A 9,596-nucleotide genomic window follows, 5' to 3' on the forward strand; every position below is an offset into this window, starting at 1 on the left:
GCTAGCTAGCATTAAACTTATCTTATAAAAAACAATCAATCATAATCACTAGTTAACTGCACATGGTTGATGATATTACTAGATATTATCTAGCGTGTCCTGTGTTGCATATAATCTGACTGAGCATACAAGCATACAAGTATCTGACTGAGCGGTGGTAAGCAGAAGCAGGCGCGTAAATATTCATTCAAACAGCACTTTCGTGCTTTTTGCCAGCAGCTCTTCGTTGTGCATCAAGCATTGCGCTGTTTATGACTTCAAACCTATCAACTCCCGAGATGATGCTGGTGTGACTGATGTGAAATGGCTGGCTAGGTGGCGCGCGCTAATAGTGTTTCAAACTTCACCCGCTCTGAGCCTTGGGGTGGTTGTTTCCCTTGCTCTGCATGGGTAATGCTGCTTCGATGTGGTGGCTGTTGTCGTTGTGTTGCTGGATCGAGCCCAGGGAGGAGCGAGGAGAGGGACGGAGGCTACACTGTTACACTGGCAATACTAAAGTGCCTATAAGAACATCCAATAGTCAAAGGTTAATGAAATACAAATGGTACAGAGGGAAATAGTCCTATAATAACTACAACCTAAAACTTCTTACCTGGGAATATTGAAGACTCATGTTAAAAGGAACCACCAACTTTCATATGTTCTCATGTTCTGAGCAAGGAACTGAAACATCAGCTTTCTTACATAGCACATATTGCACTTTTACGTTCTTCTCCAACACTTTGTTTTTGCATTATTTGAACCAAATTTAACAGGTTTCATTATCTACTTGAGGCTAAATTGATTTTATTGATGTATTATATTAAAATAAGTGTTAATTCAGTATTGTTGTAATTGTCATTATTACAAATGTAAAAAGAAATAATAATAATAAAAAATAAAAAAATTGACCGATTAAATCGGTATCGGCCTTTTGTTCCTCCAATAATCGATATCGGCGTTGAAAAAACATAATCGGTCGACCTCTATACCAGAGTGCCAAGACTAGGACAAAAAGGCTTCTCAACAGTGTGTACCCCCAAGCAATAAGACTCCTGAACAGGTAATCAAATGGCTACCCGGACTATTAGCATTGTGTGCCCTCCCCCCCCCAACCCCTCTTTTTACGCTCCTGCTACTCTCTGCTTATCATATCTGCATAGTCACTTTAACTACCGTAATTTCCGGACTATAAGCCGCTACTTTTTTCCCACGCTTTGAACCTCGCGGGTTTATACAATGACGCGGCTAATTTATGGATTTTTCCCGCTTTCACAAGATTCATGCCGCCAAAAAACTGAGCACCGTCACATAATGTGACGTAAATCGAGCGCGCTCTAACTTCCCATCATTCTGATTACGGTAGTCATTTTGTCACCCTCATCATGGCAAAGACACAAAGAAATGCATATGATGCAGCTTTCAAGTTGAAGGCGATCGATCTGGCTGTTGGAAAAGGAAATAGAGCTGCTGACAGCGTGGAACATTGTCAAAAAATCCACTATCATCAACGGGTTTCGAAAGGCTGGACTGCTGCGTGTTGAAGAGGGCAGCGATCCAACATCGGATGAAGCAATTCTGAGGCTATTCAACTCCAACACCGAAGGACATGACTTCAGTGGTTTCAGTGCACAGGAGGAGGAAGATAGTGACCAATGACTTTCTTGGTAGGCTACTGTTAAATTTTTGTTACAAGCCGTGTTTCGTTAAAGCCTATTTATTTTTGTTACAAGCCGTGTTTCGTTTAAAGGCTGTGTAAAGTTCATTTGTTTCAATGTACCGTAAGGCACCTGCGGCTTATAGACATGTGCGGCTTATTTATGTACAAAATACATATTTTTTAATATTTCATTGGGTGTGGTTTATATTCAGGTGCGCTTAATAGTCCAGCAATTACGGTATACATTCATGTACATACTACCTCAATTGGGCCGACCAACCAGTGCTCCCGCACATTGCATAACCGGGCTATCTGCTTTGTGTCCCGCCACCCACCAACCCCTCTTTTACGCTACTGCTACTCTGTGTTCATCATACACGCATAGTCATTTTAACCATATCTACATACTACCTCAATCAGCCTGACTAACCGGAGCCTGTATGTAGACTAGCTACTGTATATAGCCTTGCTACTGTTATTTTTCACTGTCTTTTTACAGTTGTTTTATTTCTTTACTTAGCTATTGTCCACCTAATACCTTTTTTGCACTATTGGTTAGAACCTGTAAGTAAGCATTTCACTGTAAGGTCTACATCTGTTGTATTCGGCGCACGTGACAAATTAACTTTGATTTGGTACCCTGTGTATATAGCCAAACTATCCTTAATCATTGCGTATTTATTATTACGCACTTTACTTTTCTATTATTTCTAAATTTTTCTTCTCTATGCATTGTAGGGAAGGGCCTGTAAGTAAGCACTTCACTGTTTAGTCTACACCTGTTGTTTACGAAACGTGACGGATAAAATGTGATTTGATTTGATCCACTAAGTGTAGTCTGCAGTAAAACTGGGGCAAAGGTTGAGGGATGGGCGATGGATAGTGCCAACCCTTGGCAAGCAGAGAGCCGTAAAGGGGATGCGATTCCTCTGACACAGGTGTCCTATCATGTGTTGACAGGAGTTGAGGGGGTGCTAAGGAGGAGCAACAATTACTTCTATCGCAAAACCCCTGTCAAAAAAGTGGTGCTCAGGCTGTTTGCATTGCCTGGGCATCTGGTGTTAAGTGTCCTGCTCCACACTCAGCACATCAAGCATGGCTAAACAAAGGCTGTAAAATCCCAACTGTTGATTTGAGCAGCAATGCATCAGTCTACTCTAGGCTGATGGGGAGAAGGAGATATTATGGGTGTGTAGCCCCTGCTCTAAAAATACCGGCTGCCCCAAATTAACATGCTGCCTGCAATTTACAAATGCATGTGGAGACCCTCTTGGAGCAGCTGGCCTTTCACCTAAGAGGTTAAGAGAGACAAGCACACCAAGATGAGCCTCTAACACAGGGGTTTTCTCTGCTCTGTTCTAGGGGACCTTCTGTGCACAACATTTTAATTTCTTCAACTAGGCCTATTTTAGATTAGACAGGGTTTAAACATATGATTTGAATAAATCACCAAATTGCTGTAGCTAAATTAGGTTTAACTGTCAAACTGCTAAGCAAACTTTGCAAAGTTACCCATACCAGTCCTGTCCAGTAGCACAGGACCATATTACTGCAACAGCAGACTGTTGACCTTGGGACCACTTCACAACACATGATTTAAAATGCTTATTATCGCATACCGCCCAAATAGATCCACAGATGACACAATCTCTATTGCACTGCCCTTTCCCACCTGGACAAAAGGAACACCTACATGAGAATGCTGTTCATTGACTACAGTTCAGCGTTCAACACCATAGTGCCCTCCAAGCTCATCACTAAGCTGGGAGTGAACACCTCACTCTGCAACTGGATCCTGGATTTCCTGACGGGACGCCCCCAAGTTGTGAGGGTAGGCAACAACATATTCATCACTCTGACGATCAACACGGGGGCCGCTCAGGGGTGCGTGATTAGTCCCCTCCTGTACTCCCTATTCACCCACGACTGCGTGGCAGCGCACGACTCCAACACTGTCATTAAGTTTGCAGACGACACAACAGTGGTAGGCCTGATCACAGACAACGAGACAATCTATAGGGAGGAGGTCAGAGACCAGGTAGTGTGGTGCTAGGGCAATAACCGCTCCCTCAACGTCAGCAAGACAAAGGAGCTGATCTTGGACTACAGGAAACGGAGGGCCGAGCACGTCCCCATTCATATCGACAGGGCTGTAATGGAGCGAGACGAGAGCTTCAAGTTCCTGTGTCCACATCACTAAGACGCTATCATAGTCCAAACCAGGGTTTCTATTAGGAAAATGTGTTGCCAGACATTTGACCAGCAGCTTGGGATGTTAACCTCTAATTTGACCAGTCATACTTATCGGTCTATAGGGTAATTAGCATAATTTTCTGGAATTCAATTGCTGCGTGTGTATTTTCGTTAATCGTCATGCTTAGAGCTTTGGCAGTCACAACATTTCGTCAGCTGGTGATTGTCAAGCAAATAACTGTCGGTCTCACGGTAATTGACCATGAACTTACGTAAACACATTTATCATCTCCTGGCTTCCACACAAGCCACTGATTCTGACCTTTGGAACATCTAAAATAGAAAAGGATATTTTCTCCAAACGATTTGAGGGAGTGCACACGAGGCTATTCTGTGTTGAGCGCTTAACAAAGAAATAGGTACTTCTATATGCTTCATTTAGAGTTATTAATCTAACTTTAGTTGTGATAAAAACGTTGGGCTATATGTTTTGATTTTTAATACATTGTAAGGCTGCATGATGCGGCCGGCTGCGACAGAGCCTGGGCGCGAACCCAGATGCAGACCACACGGGAGGCCCAAAAGGTGCATTTTTATGGTGAAAATTATCATCCCAAACTGGAAACACACACTGTTTATGTATGCCAGTTGGGCTCTACACCCCTTGTAAAGTGGATTAATGTGCTTAATTTTAAGAAGTTATTTTGGCCACTTCAGTTGTGATACAAACCTTATCAAAACATATTGGCCTATGGTCTAGGCTACATGAGGTGTGTGAATATGATTAGAAAAAGTTGGCAAAAAAAGGCAACGTTTCTTATGTTGGGCTAATATTGTCACCCATCAGACTATTCTTGGTTTAATCTCGTCTTTACATATACATGTTCCATTTGATTTGATATAGAATGGACCATAATCAAGCATCTGTCTTGAAACAGGGGCAGCCTATAGAAAGCTTTTAGTAAAGGCCATCACTCTGTTTTCTCACAAAATTGCATGTTGCGCAACATGAGCTCTTATGAAGTATTTGATTAGATTTTCTATTACATTTGCATTGATGTCAGAGTGATTAGAGGGAAAATACAGTGCCGAGTACCAGGCAGTTAGCAAGTTTGGTAGGCTACTAATGACCATCAGCAGCATCAGAGCTCATAGAAGCCCAATTACCATGACTAAAAGCTCACGTGAAATTTGACTGCCTTCATGACTAGTGACCACCGGTGTGGTGGTAATACGGGGTCACCGCAACAGTCTTAGTCATGCATCTCATTTATCACACAGGCACAACATACAGAGACTAGTTTGAGGAGCAGAATAGCCCACCACCTGTCAGACAGCACGAGTAGCTGCTCAAAAAGTCTCTAGGCTACTGGAATGAAACCTGCTTTTGTAAGCCCAGTCATTGCGCAACATACATTTTAAATGCAATCCCGTGTTAACTTGAGGCCATTATAAAAATGAGCTATTTTTATTTCTCAATCTCAACTTGTAATTAAATCTCACCTCCCATTTGCCATTCAGGTGTATAGGCCATAGCCTGCCTACCGTTGACTATCAGCGAGGAACCCACCACTTTGCAATGTGAGCTTGAGGCAGTATAATTGTTTGAAACCTGAAAGTTTTACTTTACTTCAAATGAGGCATGTCTTACCTTTCTTCAAAGTAGCCTTGCAAAAATCCATCTGTAGAAACGTGAAGGCAATTCTTTTCTAAAGACTTCCTCGTGCCATTAACCAGCATTTCTCCAGTTCTAGTGTTTTTCTTATCAACTCTCTTTTGTTGTCCAGAAGCCAAAGGCACAATCCTAGTAATTTCAGTAACCCATCAGTTGTTGCTATTAAATACCCCTTCTTTCTAAGATTCTAATTCGCATTAGGTTTAGAAAGGCATTTTCCGCTAATTGCATTTTGACAAATGTTTGAAAATGTTGTTTTATTAGCTGCTATAGCCTTTTGAACTATAACAGGATAGGCTTGCTATTGATGCACGTTTCCATTAAGCTCTTAATGAAAAATGTCCGGTCCTTGTATGCATGCATGGTATCAGAGAGGAAGAAGCAAAGCGAGATGTTTCACTCGCGCCAAAATAGGTCCAAAATAGGCCAAAATAAGCCCATAGAAACACATTGGGCCTAAGGTTGTCACCCGCCTTCCCACCTTGGGACGGCTCCCATTGCTAGGGTGGAAACATACGCATCGCGCCATTATATACAGATCTCTGATAGTACTTTCTGTTGGTGACCAAATTTGACAGTTTTGATTTACTTTTTTAGTGTTTCTTGACCGGTTAATTAGTCAGCAAAATTAACCAAAATATTAATTCCTACCAGCAGCATTTTAATCTACCAGACATTTGAGAAATGTACCGGACCCATATGCGTAGGGTGCATAACCTGATTAGGGTGTCCATTCACGTTGCTCAGAATGACAGAAATCACATTTAGATTATGGTCATTCATATTAACAGAACATGCAAGTCGAAGATGCAACGATGTGCGGTCCTTCTTAACAAATTCTGATGCGCACTTTGAAGATGAATAGAATAACTGTCCACATTTACTTTTCCTCAGCCTACAAGACGAGAAACAAACATCAAAATCACTACCTTATGTCAAACTACTATCCCCTTTAGTAGAAAAGTTAACCTATTCTATTGGTCATCTTGTCGAGAAAGAAAGCCCATTCCAAACTGACTCTGGGACGACGGATGCCAAATTCATACAACCAGCAGACCTAGCTATGTAAAAATAACTTTAAAAAGCAATGAGTGATGCAACAGTTTAGAAGGTTTATGTTAAAATGTTGATAAATTACTGCCTTGTGCTCACAGCAATGCGCACAAGGCAGTAGGCTACGCTCAAACGTTTGCTCCATAATGCAATTAGTTGGAAAACACTTGTCAAAAGCCCACCACACATGCATGCAGTTTAACCTGACAGACTAAATATCTGTTTGAAATCTAGGAAGAGGGGAGATCTAATAGGCAGCAACTAGCATGGGTTGCTAATATGGCTAGGATTGTGCCTTCCGCAACTGGACAATGAAAGAAAGTTGATATAAAATAATTGCTTCCACGGATATGGTCTGATTATTGCTAGGCTACTTTGAAGCAAGGTAAGTAATACAGACCCCTTGACTTTATCCACAATGTTGTTATGTTACAGCCTTACTCTAAAATTGATTAAATTGTTCCCCCCTCCCCCATCAATCTACACACAATACCCTATAATAATGTAAACAGTTTTAGAAATGTTTGCAAATGTATTAAGAATTTTAAAAACTTTAATATCACATAAGTATTCAGTCCCTTTACTATTTACTTTGTTGAAGCATATTTGGCAGCGATTACAGGAGATGGGAGAACCATCCGGAAGGACAACAATCTCTGGAGCACTCCACCAATCAGGCCTTTATGGTAGTGGCCAGACAGAAGCCACTCCTCAGTAAAACACACTTCACAGCCCGCTTGGAGTTTGCCAAAAGGCACCTAAACGACTCTCAGACCATGAGAAACAAGATTCTCTGGTCTGATGAAACCAAGATTGAACTCTTTGGCCTGAATGTGGAGGAAACCTGGCATCATCTCTATGTTGAAGCATGGTGGTGGCAGCATCATGCTGTGGGGATGTTTTTCAGCGGCAAGGAGAATAGTCAGGATCTAGGGAAAGATGAACAGAGCAAAGTACAGAGAGATCCTTGATACAAGCCAGCTCAGGACCTCAGACTGGGGCAAAGGTTCACCGTCCAACAGGACAATGACCCGAAGCACACAGCCAAGACAATGCAGGAGTGGCTTGGGGACAAATCTTTGAAGGTCCTTGAGTGGTCCAGCCAGAGCCCAGTCTTGAACCCGATTTAACATCTCTGGAGAGACCTGAAAATAGCTGTGCAGCAACACTCCCCATCCAACCTGACAGAGCTTGAGAGGATCTGCAGAGAAGAATGGGAGAAACTCCCCAAATACAGGTGTGCCAAGCTTGTAGTATCATACCCAATAAGACTCAAAGCTGTAATCGCTGCCAAAGGTGCTTCAACAAAGTACTGAGTAAAGGGTCTGAATACTTACCTAATATTTCACCCCCACCCCCCAACATTTAACGTAACAAATGTGGAAAAAGTCTGAAGGGGGGTCTGAATACTTTCCAAATGTACTGTATCAACTAGCTATAGGACAAACACTTCAAAACCTTGTTTCTTATGATTGTTTTACTGTCATTCTTCTACACTTCCAATGCTTAAGTTTTGTTTTAGCATATTTTACTTTCGGTTTTGAACACCAGCTTCAAACAGCTGAAAATACAATATTTGTATTTATGGAAAATACACATTTCACAACGAGTTAGGTGGTCAAATAAATCTACACTATACTTGCTTGTTTTGTCACAAACTGAAATTAGGCGAACCATCCACCCTACTCGTTTTTAATATACTAATTTAAGCCTCTCTGATTTACATTTACTATGTTACTTCTAGTCTATGAGACCAAGCTGTATTATTACGCGTTTAACTTTTCTATTATTTCTCAATTTTCTCTCTGCATTGTTGGGAAGGGCCCCTAAGAAGGCATTTTACTGTTGGTCGACACTTGTTTACGAAGCATTTGAAGACTATAAATGTATTTGATTCTCATCTGGCATTGGACTCCACATGCAACTGTTGCAGTTATTGGAATTATTACATATAAAGCATTAGACTGTATGCGTGTTGTTTTATGGCACTACTGTAGCCAATCCTTTTTTTGAAAATTGTTCTGGAAATGTAGACTCGTGACTAACTACACCTCATGCTTTGTCTTTGGGCGTGGATTCTGATGCTCGAGACAGATACTGGAAAAGTAAATACTCGTCCAATTAGTGTTTTGCTTAAATAGAAAACCAGACAACAGCTAACTAAGGATACTTTGGTAGCTATGTATTGAAAACCCCAAGTCATAGTTCACAGTGTAGCCCATCTTTAAATGCCATGGTGGTACATGCTTGCAATGTTAGCCTTTCAAAGGCCAGACAGCTAGTCTGATATCTAGTTAGCTAAAGTTAAACTTTTAGTTTATTTACGGGAAGGAATGAAGACACAAACCTGTATGCAAGGGTCATGCATTCGAAAAGTTTTGTTAAGGACGCGTCAATGGAGAGATGTGATGTGCTGGTCTTCCCGAAGTGATACGTCCGACAGGTTTGTTTGTTGACTGTGTCAAAGTCGTAGCCTTTTTTTGGTGGGTGTTCAATGTGCGGCGAGGACACCATGAAATGACCACTGTGGATTATCTGTGACTCTCGTCCATCCGATTTCTTAACCACCAAATTAGACTCCTCCGTGTCCGAGTCATCGTCCTGCTCCTGCTTGACACTCACTGTGGAACGTCGGTATTGTCTTAGCTCACTAGTGGTAGCCATATCTTAGCTAGCTAGCTGTTATTCTGGACCTATTTGCTAGCTGTTCTCATAGTTAGCGAGTTAAAACAAAGTGAATATTATTTATGCATGTTCGAATACATTTTCCCGTGTTGTTTGACCCTTTGAGATATACACGTTGAATTGTTGGCAGCCAGTCTTTGGAGTATGTCCTCTTTTTCTGGTAGGCTAGCATCAGCTAACAAAAGTGTTGCTAGTGTCGAGGGATTTCCAGTGGGACCAACTGCTCCGTCATGTCTGCAAACGTGATTGGATGGAGTCACAGAAACACCCTCCACTCTAGAGCAGCAGGCTCAAAATAACTAGCCTGGTTGCCAGTCTCTGTTCAGCTAACCTAATGTAGCAGGCGTAAAT

The 9,596-nt window shown here is 41.7% G+C and overlaps 1 protein-coding gene across 4 annotated transcripts in view; it reads right to left on the reverse strand.

Annotated features, from left to right (window-relative positions):
- Positions 1–9,556, reverse strand: part of mlxip (MLX interacting protein) — a 39,775-nt gene extending 30,219 nt beyond the window's left edge. For 3 of the 4 annotated variants that reach the window (XM_020490012.2, XM_020490013.2, XM_020490010.2), the window contains exon 1: positions 8,908–9,555. In XM_020490012.2, coding sequence (XP_020345601.1) covers positions 8,908–9,224 — 317 coding nt within the window. In that variant the 5' untranslated portion in view covers positions 9,225–9,555. Of the gene's footprint in view, positions 1–8,907 lie in introns of all 4 variants that reach the window. The other variant, XM_020490014.2, reaches the window with a different exon arrangement.
- Between the last annotated feature and the right edge of the window lie 40 nt (positions 9,557–9,596).

Source organism: Oncorhynchus kisutch, linkage group LG8 (assembly GCF_002021735.2).
Source record: "Oncorhynchus kisutch isolate 150728-3 linkage group LG8, Okis_V2, whole genome shotgun sequence".
NCBI classification, from domain to species: domain Eukaryota; kingdom Metazoa; phylum Chordata; class Actinopteri; order Salmoniformes; family Salmonidae; genus Oncorhynchus; species Oncorhynchus kisutch.